Source organism: Morone saxatilis, unplaced genomic scaffold (assembly GCF_004916995.1).
Source record: "Morone saxatilis isolate NCDOM2014 unplaced genomic scaffold, NCSU_SB_2.0 Contig23, whole genome shotgun sequence".
NCBI classification, from domain to species: Eukaryota; Metazoa; Chordata; class Actinopteri; family Moronidae; genus Morone; species Morone saxatilis.
Window position 1 is genome coordinate 20,909,553 of NW_023339796.1, and position 17,220 is coordinate 20,926,772.

The 17,220-nt window shown below is 40.9% G+C and overlaps 2 protein-coding genes across 3 annotated transcripts in view; both read left to right on the plus strand.

Annotated features, from left to right (window-relative positions):
- dars2 (aspartyl-tRNA synthetase 2, mitochondrial) overlaps positions 1 to 7,374 on the plus strand; it is a 10,506-nt gene extending 3,132 nt beyond the window's left edge. Inside the window, exons 5-17 of the mRNA XM_035671513.1 lie at positions 58 to 153; positions 247 to 370; positions 643 to 689; positions 1,034 to 1,140; positions 1,677 to 1,746; positions 2,695 to 2,874; positions 3,620 to 3,727; positions 3,871 to 3,933; positions 4,842 to 4,994; positions 5,123 to 5,341; positions 5,459 to 5,569; positions 5,668 to 5,743; positions 6,632 to 7,374. Of these exons, the coding sequence (XP_035527406.1) occupies positions 58 to 153; positions 247 to 370; positions 643 to 689; positions 1,034 to 1,140; positions 1,677 to 1,746; positions 2,695 to 2,874; positions 3,620 to 3,727; positions 3,871 to 3,933; positions 4,842 to 4,994; positions 5,123 to 5,341; positions 5,459 to 5,569; positions 5,668 to 5,743; positions 6,632 to 6,813 (1,536 nt within the window). The 3' untranslated portion in view covers positions 6,814 to 7,374. The remainder of the gene's footprint in view (positions 1 to 57; positions 154 to 246; positions 371 to 642; positions 690 to 1,033; positions 1,141 to 1,676; positions 1,747 to 2,694; positions 2,875 to 3,619; positions 3,728 to 3,870; positions 3,934 to 4,841; positions 4,995 to 5,122; positions 5,342 to 5,458; positions 5,570 to 5,667; positions 5,744 to 6,631) is intronic.
- A 1,699-nt stretch (positions 7,375 to 9,073) lies between these two features.
- Positions 9,074 to 17,220, plus strand: part of bpnt2 (3'(2'), 5'-bisphosphate nucleotidase 2) — a 10,520-nt gene continuing 2,373 nt past the window's right edge. The window contains exons 1-7 of one of the 2 annotated variants that reach the window (XM_035670544.1): positions 9,074 to 9,718; positions 10,384 to 10,461; positions 11,195 to 11,267; positions 12,113 to 12,259; positions 13,054 to 13,210; positions 15,377 to 15,472; positions 15,804 to 15,965. In XM_035670544.1, coding sequence (XP_035526437.1) covers positions 9,600 to 9,718; positions 10,384 to 10,461; positions 11,195 to 11,267; positions 12,113 to 12,259; positions 13,054 to 13,210; positions 15,377 to 15,472; positions 15,804 to 15,965 — 832 coding nt within the window. In that variant the 5' untranslated portion in view covers positions 9,074 to 9,599. The remainder of the gene's footprint in view (positions 9,719 to 10,383; positions 10,462 to 11,194; positions 11,268 to 12,112; positions 12,260 to 13,053; positions 13,211 to 15,376; positions 15,473 to 15,803; positions 15,966 to 17,220) is intronic. The other variant, XM_035670545.1, reaches the window with a different exon arrangement.

A 17,220-nucleotide genomic window follows, 5' to 3' on the forward strand; every position in this document is an offset into this window, starting at 1 on the left:
CGCTAGACCATATGGGAATGTATAGTATGTATCATTTTGCTGTGTCCATACCAACAGGGGATGCCAACAGGAGAAATAGAAATCGTGGCTGAAAGTGTGGAGGTCTTCAATGTGTGCCGGACGTTGCCTTTTGAAATTAAAGACTTTGTCAAAGTAGGTACCTCATGTTATATCCACTATTTCACAAAACACTCAAGCTAGTGATGTCCTTGCTAATAATCCTGAGTGACTGTGTTGTTTGTGCAGAAATCTGAGTCTTTACGGATGCAGTATCGCTACCTGGACCTGAGGTCCTCTCAGATGCAGAAGAACCTCAGACTGAGATCTCAGCTGGTGATGAAGATGAGAGAATACCTCTGTAATGTGCACGGTAAGGAGAGTGAGAGTCAGTGAAGCGATAGGTTGCCCATCCATCACAGAGCCATCACACACACAACGCATTCACATTTCAGAATATACTGCCCCTGAGTGTCCGCCCAATGTGACCTGCCTGTTGTTGGACTTTAGTGGACTTAGAGGACACAGAGGAAACCCATGCAAACACTACACAAACTGTACAGAAACCAATAGTAGAATCCAGACCCTCATTGCTGAAGCATGATTAAAACAGTTTCTTACTGTCTCTTTTATTCTCATTTGTAGGTTTTGTTGATGTGGAAACTCCTACCTTGTTTAAAAGAACACCAGGGGTAAGAAAGGTCCTTTATCTTTGAATGGTTTCTGCTGCACAGTATCAAAGTCGCTATAGTGCTTCTTTGCCAAACAAACATTCAGTAAATGGAAGGATTTGTCACCCAGTTGCTTAATTATACATTTGAGAGAAAATGTAGGGACATGACATAGTCTTGGCTTCCCTCATATTGTTGAATTTTAACTGAAGTTACCAGAACAAAACAAAATGTAGTGTATAGTTCACGCTAAAGGCTAACAAACACAGGTGATATCATTAAAGACAAACTGTAATGTAGCAAATTACTTGTATACAGACAGACTTATATGATGGCCAGAATATGTTCTGTTCTTTGTGTTTCAGGGAGCCAAAGAGTTTGTGGTTCCGTCCAGAGAGCCGGGTCGGTTTTACTCCCTACCCCAGAGTCCACAGCAGTTTAAACAGCTTCTAATGGTGGCTGGTATAGACAGGTGGGTACAGGCTTTCTTTCAGCATTGGTCTGACTTACATTTGCACAGTAATAGTAAGACGAATGTCCAATACTGTGTTCAGTGTGTGTATCATGATCTGCACATGCAAAACACTCTTTATTATACATGCCATTTATATTATACATACTGTGTATATTAGGGTTAGAGACTAGCTGGTGAACATAGTGGAGCATTTAGCAGCTAAAGAGACACATATTTCCCTTAGGAGTCGGTGGGGACCAAAAACAGAGCTAAAAGAGAGTGACTATTGGACCTACATTCATCAGGTGGACAAACACGATGCCAAATGAATGATGATGTTGCTCTATAACTGCTGGATGTGTTAATTAGCAACTATTTGATAATTAGTTGAACATATTAACTTTAAATAACAGTGTTGTTCATGACTTGTTTCTGCTGCCCCTATGTGGTGTAGCTTATTCATAAAGCTGACTGACTTAGTTTGCTAATATTAGGTAATGTAATGGTAATGTAATGGTCAACGGTGGTTTGTCCTTTTATTGTCACTGTGACAGGTACTTCCAGATGGCCCGGTGCTACCGAGATGAAGGCTCCAGACCAGACCGGCAGCCTGAGTTCACCCAGGTAAGACAGGCAGCACAACACACAGGCTTTATCTGACCACCACACTCAAAGACCCACCTTATTCATCACTCATTCTGATAGTGTCATAGCTCCAAGAATTGATACTGCTTTTCTGATAGGAAATTAGGTAAATACTTGTTCCCATACCGGGAGTGGGGTGACCCAGGCGCGCCGCCGTGGGTGAAGAACAGGATCCTAAGCCGGTAGAGGTCCAATATGGGAATGTATAAATTCACCTTATTCAGCGGTTGCTGGGGTGGATAGTACAGAAAATGTAGTTCATTCACATAGTTTTTTGTTCCTTTGGTCTAGGTGCTGATTTTGATTTGATTTGTCCTGTTTGTCCAATTGACTTGACCTTTCTAAGTGGTTGTCCAAGTGACAAAGTGTGAGCAACCCCCAGTCAGGAACCCTCAACTTTCTCCTCTCGCTGTACTTACATATGCTGAATGTGCTAGCCTCCGGTCTGGTGTAAAAAGACAGACCCGATTTTAAATAAGGCTAAAAGATAAAAGCGATATAATATGTATTCATACATATTATAGGCTTATATAGTAGGGTGGGATGTATGGGTAGGGGTAGAGGGTATAGGCTATTATACATATATATATATATATATATACATACATACATACATATAGTCACATCTTAAGGTAGTTATGTAAGGAAGCTGTAACTAGCTAACAACAATTGATGTAGCTAAACTAGCTGGCGTTTTGCTATATTAGTAAACTTAAGATGTGATTTTATTGCTTTTATCACCTAACCATCTTCAAAGTGTGGTTTAGCCTAGCACATAGCATATAGCATAAGTACAGTAAAGTAGCAAGTTGACAGAGAAAGGGTCAATTCCCCTTTGTACTTCCTGTTGTTGACTCGGACTTAACTAGTCAGTTTACAGTCCTGATCATATTCTCTGAATGGTTATGCTCTCATTATCTCTCCCAGGTAGACATAGAAATGTCTTTTGTGGACCAGGCAGGCATCATGTCCCTGGTGGAGGGTTTGTTACAGTACTCCTGGCCTGCAGAGAAAGGTCCCATTAAGGTTCCTTTCCAAACCATGACGTATGAAGAGGCCATGAGAGACTATGGTGTGGACAAGCCTGACACCAGATTCAGTATGAAGGTGGGTGATTGTGAGAACGATGACTGTGTTTTCCACTGAGCTGACTGCTTAGTTTATGATCCTTTAAATTAAAGGTACCCTGTGGAGTTTCCTTTTAAACAAACATAAGTTATGTTTACATTCAGTATTACTCATCAAAATACATTGTGTATCTTTGAGCTCTAAAAAATATGCAGAACAAATATTCTTCCCCACAGACACATAGACAGATGTTTTAAAGTTTAAAAATCCTGCATTGTTTTCATTCATATTTACTGGCTAGCGGTCTTGTTCTTGCCTGCCGTTGCTGGCACATGGCAGCAGTTCTTGGTATGTTACTGCACCCTGTTAATCAGTGGAATAGTGTGAGACCATTGGCAGGAATATAAACAAAACAGGAACCCATTCACAGAAAACTGCTTCATAGTGCTACAAGAGGTCTAAAACTCCACAGGGGAAATTTAAAGGACCAGTGTGTAGCTTTTAGTGGCATCTAGTGGTGAAATTGCAGACTGTGACTAACTGAGGCCAGTCTCAGAAAAGGAGAACACTTGTGAGTGATCTGTTGCACAGCACACTGTGGTGTGATGCTGGTCTGTTGAGCCACAATGAGAATGACTTACAGCTACAAAAACCACTGCTGCTGAAGATGCTCCTCTGGGCGGTTTCTTCTGTATGTTCAGGAGGGTGTGAATGTATCTGTGGGACCCGCACACATCTCTGTCACTGTCTGAATCCCTCTCTTTCTTCTTATCTGCCTGTCCAGTTGATGGACCTCAGTGAGGTTTTCCTATCCACGGAAATTAACTTCCTTAGATCAGCTCTCAGTCAACCAGAAGGCTCTGTCCAGGCCATCCGTGTCCCCAGTGGAGCGGTAAGAGCAAATCCATTTCCTGTTCCACCAGGGTATACTGAACATACGTTGGTACAAATCAATAAGAATAGAAAGAAAAAGCTGTTTGATATCAACCAAAACTCTGTCTCAAATGATATTCTCTGTCTTGGGTTTGACTACAGAAACTATTCTCTGGGAAAGATTTGGAAAAAGTGAAACAAACAGCCAAGACTCAGTTTGGCCAGGTAGGTGTGTCTTTACTCTGTTTCTCTTTCCTTGCTTTTGCATCTTTAATTTTTTTGTAATTGTGTTGTGAAACATTTTCGAATTCACCACTTCCTGTTGTGTGTGTTCAGTTCAGTCTTTGTTTTGTACTAATCATTAAAAAATGGAGAATTGATGCAGGAAGTACAATCAGGAAACAACAACAAATGAGGATTAAAAAATAAAAAATAAAATGAATGGTTGACACACAGACGTTGTTTCAGTTTCACATGGTTCACGACTCTGAGCCCATGTAGAATGTGTCTGTGTGTATGAATATATAAACAGATAGTAATGCAACCCCATGTACTAGCCCTGCAGGAAAAAAGACCTTGGCTTCAAATCTTCAAAGTATTTTTACATAATACTAAATATTCATGACTAAATAAGCATCGAGTCAAGTATCTGCCTCATCATCATGATTGTGTCAACAGCACTGCCAGACGCCAAAAAACCCAAACAATGGCCCAGAGACCTCAAAACGATCAAACATTTGGAAACTATCGTACATTCAAAACCTGCAGACTGCAGAGCACCACAAATGAGTTTTAATTTATAAATCACAGCAAAGGGTGCTGGGTGGCATGTGCTGTGGTTCACTTTATCAGAGGTTAACAAGTAGACTCCATGGGCTCAGACTATAATGGGCCAGTGCTTTTCAAGCAGGCTACAGGACACACTATACATCATAGCGTGTAAGCAAACAGGTTCCTGGCAAATATTTTGTGTACCATAAACCAGACCAAACAAAACACAAGTGTGGCCAAACAATGGTTCGACCATAAACAACTTGTGAAATTAATTAGAGTCATAGTGCTAGTGTTATTGTGTCCACTCCTTGTATTTTCTCATTGTGTGCTCTTTCTTCATGTGTATGATTTGTCCCAAGGAGCTCAGCGTGGTGCTGGTCAATGAAGACAGGACATTGAAGTCTGTCCTGAAGAAGCTGCTGTCTGTCACAGCCACAGATGAGCTGCTGCAGAGGACAGGAGCCGAACCAGGAGACCTGCTGCTGATAGCAGCCGGGTCCCTCCACACTGTGGTAACGGACTCAAACTTGGATTAGATCAGACTGATGAAGGGGAAAAGTTGTACACTACAGCAAGCAAGGATGTATTGTATGTTAATTCGTCTTCTGTCTCTCCATCCTACTGTACCTCCCGCTCTCAGCGCACATTGCTGGGTAATGTTCGCCTGCAGTGTGCAGAGCTCCTGGAGTCTTGTGGCGTTTCAGTCCGCGACCCTTCAGCCTTCCACTTCCTTTGGGTTGTGGACTTCCCTCTCTTCTTATTCAAAGAAGAGGAGCCGGAGCAGCTGGAGTCAGCCCATCATCCATTTACTGCTGCACTGCCAGAGGACACACAGTTACTGTACACAGAGCCACACAAGGTAGTCACATTGATTCACTCAAAACCTGATTGATTCTGACTTTTTTTTTTCAGACATTACATTTTCAGATATTTACAAATAATCATACATCATGTGGGATGCATCTGTCCGTCCCAGGTACGTGGTCAGCACTATGACCTGGTGTTGAATGGCTGTGAGATTGGAGGAGGCTCCATCCGCATCCACAACGCCTCAGAACAGCTTCATGTCCTGAAGAACATCCTCAAGGTCAGTCATTGTATATTTTGCCAGTGTTCAGCCTACCTTTGGAGTTGGGTTGAATCAATTAGCTTATCATAACTATTTTTGAAACCTATCTGCTGCAGGAGGATCCCAGTCTTCTCTCTCACCTGCTGGAGGCTCTGGACTCAGGAGCGCCACCACATGGAGGCATTGCTCTGGGTATGGTTGACCACAGCGTGCTTTAGCAATCACTGAGCTAGTTCAGGACAGTAAAGAAACATAAAATCTATTTCTACACATTTTGATTTTGTTTTTTATTTAGGGTGCTCACTTCAGGGAATGTGTTGACCCCCACAATAAAACCCAGACCATAGTCAGGAACCACTGACACCTCCTCCACTCCGCCTCCTGTGGGCTGATCTATTAAGCTGTCAGTCCAAAAGCAGGTTACTGCTGTTTGATTTTACAGTGTTACAGATCAGTGTAGGAGCTGCATCTGATTGCACTGTTATTATGAATAATAAGCTGCAAATTACATTCATTACATTCTCCCATCATATCTCACTCCTGGGGGAGGTTTAACAGTTTTCATAGAAACTGAATGGGACCTGGCGGTCTGCTCAGTTTGCTGTGTTCAGTGTGTTCCTGAGCTTAGCGCAGCTAGATGCGGTTCCTGCTGCAGACACTTGTGGCCTGGCTTAACTGATTTTCACAGTTAAAAAAATCCATTACAATAAATTTAAGGTTTTTAACAGTAAACTTAACTTTACTGTAAATTAAAGTATTAATATATAAGAATAAAAACACAAAATACATATACATAGATCACATACAACCAGTAAAACATGTATATTATGTATTATTGTGCTTGGTAGCTTAAGAGGGAGGCTGACATGTGGCATGCAACTTATATATGAAAAACTGGAATTTGACATCAGGGTTAAAGTGTCAGTGGTGTATTGATCAAATATTTATTGTATACATACAAAAAATTATTTATGTAATGTGCAATAGTGCTACTTAAAATGCACAGTTCATGAGCCAAAAGGTGAAAATGGTTATAAATGTATTAGGTTGTCTAATTACTCTAAACTTATGCTTTGCTAGGGTTTGACCGGCTGGTCTCCATCATGGTCGGGGCTCCCAGCATCCGTGACGTCATTGCCTTCCCCAAGTCATTCCGGGGTCACGACCTCATGAGCTGCGCCCCTGACTTTGTATCTGAGGAGGAGCTGAAGTCTTACCACATCTCTGTCAAATGGCCAACAGAGCGGGGAGAAGAGAAGTGAGGAGGTAAAGAGAGATATCAGAAAAAGGAGTGATGTCTTCAGAGACCTCTGTAAGCTACACAGAGGACGGAGCGTGAGGACGAGGAGAGAGATGAGCAGACAGCCAGCGGGCGGTGTAGTAGCCTATGAAGATGTCTGCCAGCTGGCTGGGAGATGTGAGGAGGAGGAGAGAAAATGAGGAGGAGGCGATGTTGTGGCTGCATCTCAGTACTTTTACTGAGAAAGGGAACATGGAAACAGCCTACAGTATGGACATTTTGAAACACTTACTGGTTTTACAAAGAAGAAAAGCTTATTACCAAGTGTCACTGCTGGCAAACAACACTTCAGGTTTATAGATACTGAACCGGTGTTATGATGGTGGTTCCTCCCAGACCAATGCATCATATCATGCTTCTTTAATAACAGACATTTTTCTATAAATGATTAATAATTTCCTCAGTTTAAAATGAATGTATTATTATATGATTATAGAGCTGTTTATTTTGTATTGGTGTGTGTCACATAACGATCCAAATGTTGTTTCACAGTGTGTTCAGTTGAGAAGAATAAAACTCTGGAGAAACACTTCAAACCTGTAATTTGTTGGGACGCAAAACAAGTTTAGGCATACTGGGAGGGTAGTGTCACAAATACAACCAGTGGGAGCTGTATTGTTCTGGATGTCCAAGGTGTTTGTGAACGTGGTTTGTGATTTTTATAAATACAAACACTAGTATATTTTTGAAGGGGAGGTTTACCCAAAAAAGTGGAAAATACATTGACTTACCTATCTGTAGTGGTCATGCAGATACAGATTGGTGACAAAGTAAAATATTTTCTTTGTTCATTGTATATGCATTCATCATGAACATAATAGAAGAAGGCCTGTTGGAGGTCCAGTGTGTAACATTTAGGAGGATCTGTTGGCAGAAATAGAATATAATATTCATAGGTATTTTCATGATCACCTGAATATAGTAATAGTTGTGTTTTCGTTACCTTGAATAGCCATTTTTATCTACAGAGGGAGCGGGTTGCTTTCCATGGAATCTTCCATCTTTCTGCAATAGCCCAGAACGAACAAACTGGCTCTATATTTCTTCTACATGCTTCAAAGAGGAGGGTGAAGCAAGGGAGTTGTAATCAGCTACTTCACCTATAGATGCTTCGGAATCCTACTGGTCCTTTAACAGAGGTGGATTATGTATTGCATTGTACTTCACCTCTGAAAAGAAAGCATAAACACCCTGCTGATGGGATGCACAAGAGCCTGCATAAAATATAGGCTATACTTATCTATAAACAAAACACTGATTATTTGAAACAAATTAAGCTATTAGGCAATTATTAATGAACACAATAATTGATCACTGTAATGCAAACAAATAGGGGACAGTGGAGCATTTAGCAGCTAAAGAAACAGATATTTCCCTCAGGAGTTGGTAGAGACCAAAAACAGAGCTAAAAGAGAGTCAATAGTGGACTCACATTTATCAAATGTTAAAAAACATGATTCCAAAAGAATGATAATGTTGCTCTGTAACTGTTGGATGTGTAAATAAGCAACTGTTTGTTAAACAAAACCCACAAAATGTTTTATATATTGTGTAATTCAATTTTTTTTTCTCTGAAACAAAACACACGTATTATTTTAGAGAAAATATTTCTTAATTTTTACACATTTTGACACTTAACTCTACTGATTCTCTGTTATATGAAGTGGAAAATGTATTAGCTAATCTAAAATCACAAACACGTATCTAAAGGACCTGTGTGTAGGATTTAGTGCCATCTAGTGGCGGTGTTGCAGATTTCAACTAACTGAACATCACTCCTGTCTGTATTTGATGACCTGGGAGTGAGAACAGGCTGTTAAGTGGCTGCAAACTCAAGAAAAACAAAATAGTCCCTATCTACAGCAAGTGTCTGGGTTGTCCGTACTGGGCTACTGTAGAAAACATGGCAGACTCCATGGAAGGCCACCTGCAACATCTGTAGATAAAAACAGCTCATTCTACGGTAAGGACAACACAACAATTACTACATTCAGGTGATTATACACTAATGTACCTATACATATTATAATACGGGACCTTTATTTTCTACAACTGTATATAATTAAACGTAAAGATGATACTTTTATTTGTATCCCTTTTTAAAAACCACTGTTGGTCTTCTATAAATTAATAATAATATAATAATTATAAATTATTATTTTTAGAAATTGCGGCTATAAAAATGAATCGAAAAGAACCCCAAACGGATGACGACATCAGCGATAACCCGGAAGAGAAGTGCCAGCCTGTGACCTCTGCTGTGTACGTAACGTTTGGGAGGAAAATGACTGAACAGAGATGTGATTGTTCCGTTTTGCCGTCGATACCAGTGAACACTTGGCTTGCTTCGGCGAGTTAACAGCGAGGATAAGGACCGCAGTCAGGCTGTCCGGCTAACGGAATGTCGTTACTAACACAAATGAGTCGGTGAATTTCGTCACGCAGACGTCAGACGGTGGCTCTCCAACTAATCGAAATTAACCAGCGTGTTGTTTTCTGTGACAGCTTCAGGTTGTCCGCCGTTCAGCTGTTCGCTCGGTGACAGTCGACCTGTTTATCCGGAGAGTAAACGCCAGGTGTGCAGCAGCCAGTTAGCCGCTTTATCCGGACCCTCCGGCGGCGGGGACAGCCACGTCAGCTAGCTCTTATCGCTCCAGTCTGTTACACTGAGCAGGTCTGGGCTCTTGGTTTACGCCTGTGGTCTTGTTATTCAACAAAAACGTACAGGGTATTTATTATTCTGCGACAATGGCTCCCATGGGTATCCGACTGTCACCGCTCGGTGTGGCGGTGTTCTGCCTCCTTGGAGTCGGTGTCATCTACCACCTGTATGCGGGAGTCATCTCCAGCCGCCTGGCTGCCTTCAGGTCAGACTGTTCTCCCATTACCACACATGATATACATTAACGTTACCTCTCACTGGAGCTGCTGTTCCACTCTAATATGCTTTAATGGCACGAATGTTAGGAACAATTATGGCCGAAGTATTAATCATTTGAAAACAAGAAGGACTAGTTAATTAAGAAAACAGTCCAATAAGAATGGAGTATATAAAAAATACTGTTCTTTAATAGCAATATGATACATTTTATAAATACAACAAGAATATGCTAGTAAATAGTGTGTGTGTGTGTGTGTGTGTGTGTTCCATATGTATAACAATATATTGATTTGTCACATTCAGTATATGATTGCACAATTAATCGCAATATTATCTAAATCGCAATAGGGCCAAGTGCAATATGTAAATCCCAGGTAAAATGTGTCAATCAGCATTATAAAGAAGTACTGTAGTGCCTCAGAGATACCCTGCCTTACACATCTTGTTCTCCAGACGAACAAATGCCATGTCACATCACAATGATTTGAGTAGAGTGTTATGTGCTATTGTATGATTCTCAAAAACACTATCAACATTTGTGTTTAAACCCCCAACCACTATATAGCAGGGTTGTAAAATGCAGATCCACTGTTCTGGCTGCATGGAGAAGTAATCTTTCAGGCTTTTTATGCCTTTTTTTGACTGTGACAGCTTGATAGAGAGGAAAGGGGGAACAGAGAGAGAGGACAATATGCAGAAAATGACCACAAGTTGGAATCTTTCTACCAGGTGAGCTACCAGTGCGCCTCATAGTACTGCAATATATCACAATATATTGAATCATAACCCCGTATCGTGATGCATATTGTATCACCAAATTCTTCCCAATACAGACAGTAGATTTTTGTATTTAGTATTTTTCAATGAAAAGGAAAATTGTGCTATCGTAATATCTATTAACATTGCATGTACATCAGGTTGACCCTTTAATATAGATCTGTCATTGAGGTTGAGGTTTGTATCGCTTATTGAACGTTTGTTGTGGGTCACATAGCTGCTTACTCAGCCAGAGTATGATCGTCAGTACTTAGGTAGAGATCTGATATTTTTTGCCTGTTTTAAATCTAAATTTAACCACTTGTATTGAGGCAAAGGTGTTGTACAGCTACAGTTCAGAAGTTTGGCTTCTTTTCTGAAATTAAGAAATAGGTGTTTTATGAAAACAATACCCAGCCCTACTGCTGACCTGAATCATTACCTGGCTTTCAGTGTTCTGTGGGGAAACACTGAATCTTTCTAATTGTCTGCCATAACAGTGGTGTGATTTTAAGATAATAAGTATGAGCACAAAATAGCAGCTTCATTTCAGAAGTACCAGGGGCATTCAGTGTCCAAAACTCGCTTTCTCTTTCACCTCCCAGCAGCTGATAAGGCTGATACGGTTTCAGCAGGTTTGGTGGGATGCTTTTTCTTCATTCAGTGCTGTTTAACCCTTTGTTGTTCTGTCCCTTCCCCTCTGCAGACAGAGGAGAACTGTGGATCTAAGGGACCTGCTGGCTGTCTCAGTGGAGGCTGCAGAACTAGGTGGCAGAGAGGTAAAAACACAGTTTTGTCACACCTCAACAAACAAACTTTCATACCCAAGAGCCATTATCAAACAATTCAATATTAATAGCTTCCAATAGCTTGCTGGCTTGTTTTGTTTTTACTTGTTTGATCAGGGTTTTGAATTGGAGGTACTGAATTAAAGGACGACAGACTACACTGAAAAAGTGATTTTCATGGTTACAGAAATAGAAAGAAAGAAGAAAATACAAAAAGAAAATACAAGTCATGTGTGTGTATTCATTGCCTGCTTCATGTCACCTTCAGCAGAGCCACAGACATTATTTTGGAGTAGTAGTATATTTTCACCTGTAGGACCAGAGTCATGATTACAATACTTAGAATTATTGTCCAGAGCAGATTTAGAATGAGTTTGCTGTATCACACATGTTTTATCAGTTTGTTATTGGATGATTATAGGTCAGTTCGCCCAAATCACAAAACTCAAATTTTGACACTTACTAGCCATGCTCTTGTTTTGTTTTTATGTCCTGAGGATAAACTGGACTCAATGTAAACATATTTTTTTGGACCTGCTTTCTGCTTAAGAAAGAGTTGGTTTACTTTTACCTAAAACATTTACTTACTTTAATTTAAATCTTTAGCTATTGGATAAACTGTGGCCTGGCTTTAGTGAAGGGTGAATTTGAGTCCTGAATAACCACTTGTTGTGTGTTGTTGAGTCCACTAAAGGTGAAGTTTCCCTATGCCATGCTTGCTAAGCCTTCAATGCAACCTGACATTGTAGTGACAGTGTTAGTTTGACTACAGTCTCTAAAGAAACCACAGGTTGAGGACATCTGGTAAACTATCCGTTTTTGTTTTTCCTCCCCAGGTGAAGACAGTGCGTGATGACAACAGCCTGAAGGAGAAGTCAAAGGGCAAGACAAAGGAAGGAGCCAATGAGCCTCTGACTATGGGGGACCTGCAGTCTCATAGAAAGATGTTTAACCTCTTAAAGAATACCTTCCCTGAAGTCACGGTGAGCACAGCCACTGTAACCATTGTACTGCGTTCTTGCTGTTTGTGCCACTCATTAATTGTTTACTGCGGAAACTTTAGTGATGTTAGACAATACCAGCACCTATTTAGCTGATGAAGGATGAAGAAACTCAATTGTGACCATTTTTACTAATCTAAGACGGTTAAATCACAAATTAGAAACTATCATGAACTAGCAACAAAGCTAGAAACCCCAGAACCGAGGCTTTAATCTGATGTTGGATGTGACCGAAAGCTGCAGTGGTCTCATCAGTCCTGTATTTGATTCAGTTAGATCTGAGTCGGACTGCAAAGACAGGAAAGCTTTTCTGTGAGATGCCTTCACATACTGTTTAAAGTTTAAAATAAGCCTAAGGGCCGATTTAGATCAGTCCTCCTTCTCATTTTGAATGGGGGTAGTGCATTGTACCTGTGCCATAGACGTTGAAACAGAATCAGCTTTTGGAGAAACGGAATCCGATGTTACCCTGCGGTGGCCAATCCGGCAGTAAAACCTGTCAAACTGCTCCACAGTCAGCCTGAAATTTCTCTGAAACAGGCGCTGGTTCATGGACCAAACTATAATACTCTCCTAGTTGTGTTCTCGACATAGAGGTTGAATGAGGAGAGGGAGCGCTGGTAGCGAGAGAGCCAGTGAATCAGAGAAAGGAAATGCTATTTTCTGATTGTTTCACAGCGGTGAAGTTCTAAAGCACAAATCAACATGCCCCATGTAGTCTGAATACGTTCTAAGGCAGAGGACCCATACTTCTGTCTGCGTGTGTTTGCTTTCAGGTGAACAGCGAGGAACATGACAACGTTGTGGACCACGCAACCTGGAGCCGGGAAATTCCAGCTGACATACTGAAAAATGTAAAGGGGGGCAATGACGTTCCTGCTGAGAGCATCACTGTGTGGATCGACCCTCTAGACGCTACACAGGAATATACAGGTGTGCATGTTGCTGAAGTTAAGTCATTTTAGATGACATCTGGGAAAACAGTATGTCCACCTGTCAGGGAGGTACCTCGTTGGGCTTCGATTTAAAATAAAAAAAGTAAAATGTCGAGCTCAGTTTAAAAGAAGCGTGAATGGATATGAGGTTTTGGTGGCCACACTTGTTTGTCCAAGGTATGTTTGTGTGTGTTTGTTCTACCATTATCTATGGAAAGTTGGCCGAACGTCCATGGTCCTTTGCAGCAACTCCCTCTCAACACTGATCCAGTTAATCTCATACAGCCGGGAGCAGCCCAGTACAGCTCCTGTTTACTCTGTGAGCCACTGACAGTATGTCCACATTCAGCCAGTTCAGTTTGTAAACACATATTTGTCTTTCCTTTTCAGCCCTCCATCGCGTTTTTCTGGCAAACGGAACTTTTCTTGTCTGACTGTATAAGCTATATGATAGTGTTTATCATTATTATGTATAAAAACACCGGCTCAGCGTTTCAGTGTGTATGGGGTAAACAAATGGGGTGCAAAATGATGATATAAGCTGCTAAATGAGGGTTGTGAGCAAAGTTAAGAAGGGCTTTCTGTCGCCTTCTCCTCCGCCACCCTCTCTGTGATCACTCATTTCAAATGTCAATACAGCTGAATGCACAACAGAGCTGTTGTCATTAAACATGGATTTATGTAAATAATGTCAGACAGACTCGCAATCATAAAGTATTGATTTTTATCACCGCTGTGCAGCAGCATGCTGGTTAACATGCAGTATTTACAAGTCTTCATTAAATTACTATTTTGTACTTGTTCTGTAGTCTGACAGCATAAAGAGGAAGTAAGAATGAACTGAAAAAAGAGGCTGCTGGGAGGTTGAACCGGCTGTCAATGTAACCAGCTGTGTCTGTAGCTGCCCAGCCACAGTCGGCCAGGTGGCAGTAAAGTTAAGATAACTTTCTCTCGTCTGGATGTGGTCTGTCACACAGCTGTTGTCATTCATCTGTATTGATGTAGATTTGTCGGACGATGTCGAGATCATAAAAGAATGTTCTGAACAGCAGGGCTGTGTCCCGTTTCCTAGCAGATGTTGGCCAAAATGTGCACTTTTGTCAGAAGATATGTTAGCAGTCTCTCTGTTGTTCAGGTGTTTGTTAGGCGGGCTTCACAAAAATGACCTGGAAATACTAGGGTGGAGTGGACGCAGGTCAAATTAACGCTTCACTATATTAGTGGTTACACTAGATGAGCTGAAAGTTAAAAGTCCTTTATTTTTTAACGTTTGGGCTATTACAGCACACACGTTAGGCCTTTTCTCATCCCTAGGTCCTCTGACCAAACCTGTTTTTGTTTTTTACTCTTGTTAAATAACTAGTTCAAATGGTAGGATGAACACAGCACATGCATATTGATTAGTGTTGTTGGTGATAACAGACTGATCACCTCGTTTATATCTGACCTCCCGTGGTTCCAGATAATTAGATCACAGATGGTCTATGCAGGGTTCGTACAAAGTGTTGAAAATGCTTTCAATGATTTCAAGGTCAGGAATAAGCTTGAATTTGAATATACTCCTTGAAAAATGCTCGATTTTCAACATAATCTGGTGTTTCATCTACATAAACACTCATGTAAACTATTTGTTTGTTGTTTCCTGGCATGTTTACTCACATTCAAAGCTAGATATGTCCTCTGTTGAGCTGTTACTCTGGAAAGTAGAAAGCATTAAATAATCATCATCAAAACCTACAATCCAAGTTAATACAATTGCATTTATACTAACAAGTTAGATTTGATGATAAGGCTTACAGAGTCTACTTTTTGGTTTAGGTCCCTTGGAAGTGCTTGAACGTTATGAACCCTGTCTATGGTAGCCTGTACAACTATGTAATTATTATATATTATGTTTTATATATTATATTATATATTATAATATCTATTATATTATATTTTAAACATTCAGCTTTTTTAGGACACGAGTATGGACAGATCAGGATTTCCACACGTTACAGACATGCTGACACTTGACACTCTCTCCACTGGTCTGATTCATTTTCCCTGTCCCCTCCCATATCCTGTAACCCCTCCCTCTCTCTGTACCCTCTGGCTTGTCTCTGCTGTCTTATTCCATCTCTCTTCTGAACTCTGCCCTCCCTCTGTTTTGCTCCCTCCATAGAGAATCTGGTGAAGTATGTGACCACAATGGTATGTGTGGCTGTAGATGGTAAACCGGTCATTGGGGTGATACACCAGCCCTTCACTGGGTTCACTGGTAAGTGTAAACTGGGCGCCTTCACATTTTAAATCTCACATTGTTAGACTGTGATTGAGGCTTCCAAAATAGCCTTTTTGAATAATAATCTAATGTTTTCGTTGACATAACTTTGTCTATGACTTCTGCATTTTCTAGAAAACTTTGTTGAAGCCATAGGGTCTATGTCTCTCTTGCCCCCTTATTTTAGCATAATGAGTCACAAATCCTGCCTCAGTGCCATTTGGGGAAAGAAATTGTAACATGTGCTTTCTAGAGCTATAATATATGAGATGTTGGATGACAACATAATATGTATTGAACTTCTATCCTCGTTTTGTCCCTCCCCCAGCGTGGGCTCTTGTAGGTCACAGGTCCAATATGCATGCCCGGTCATCCTACAGTGTCAACCCTCCGAAGGTGATTGTGTCACGTTCCCATGCTGGGAAAGTGAAAGGTTTCGTTCAGGATGCTTTTGGAAACGGCACAACAGTCATAGGAGCAGGTGGAGCAGGTGAGTGGAGTCCGTTTGAAAGTTTTTCAGCATTTTCACATCTCAGGACACATTTTTCCTCCTGGTGAATGTACACACATAATGTACACGTCATAATTGGAACTTCTCATACAGTCTTCCGCTGTGGGCCACATAGTCTGCTATTGTCACTATTTCCTTCTCTGTTTTTGTGGTCTGAAGTGTCAGATAAGACCTTGCAGAGCTAAATCGCTACCTGAGTCTGAGTTTGAAAAGTGACTCTGCAACAGCTATTTATTAAGTGTTTTGATGATGTATCACTGTTTTAGCCATATGTCACCTTACTTGCCAGTTTGTTCGCACTAGCTAGCTGAATGTTGCAACTTGCATGTTGTACCAACAGTCTGACAATGAAATTTGGCTGGTTTAAAGGATAAAAGAAGCCCACAGTGTCGCAGTGCTTTTCTCTCAGTGGATATTTTCTCCTGTCGCAGGGGTTATTAATAACATTTACAAAGGCCACATTCCTTTTAGTTTGAGTTGTGCCATATCATTGGTATTGTGCGTTCTGAAAGGTTCCCATGCGTCCTGGAGAATCTGAAAAACAAATTTAGAGACTAGTTTTCCAGTCATGGAATTGATTAAAATGACCAAATATCCTGGAAATTAAATACTTTATTGAAACTTGACTGTTGCTAGGATAAGCTGCGTGGTATGACACTTCAAAGCGGGTTTACCAGATGCAAAGGGGAACATTTCATTTCAGCTCCCATGTCAGCTGTTCACACCGCTTGCAACACGCTTTGGGCGTCAAGTCTGTTCTGGAAATGCTGTGGAGATGGTCATATATGCATGCATACAGCCTATATTTAATGATCAAATTTACATTTCTTGTTGTGGAGGATAATATATACCTCCTACCTTTTCTTTTAATAGGCTAATTATCTGTGAAATAAAATAAATTCTGCTTGATTTGAACTGTTATTTATGCTCTGCTGTGGCTGCAGTGCCAAATCTGCTGTGCTGAGAACAGCCAAGCCAAAGTCTGTTCCATAAACACTGACCACCATTGTAAGCAAGTGCTGTCCTGCATTGTGAAGAAAAACTCCTGGAAAAGGATTTCCTTAAAAGAGTGGGAACCCTGATTCTGGCTCACTGGTGTGGCTTCCTGGGACTCCTGAATAGAACATTTTTAAACCTTTATTTATTGAGGAAAGCTTCACTCAGAGCCCAGCTCTCATTTGCAGGAATGCCCTGACCACACTCATACAGGACACACATTCACACCTGGAAGCTG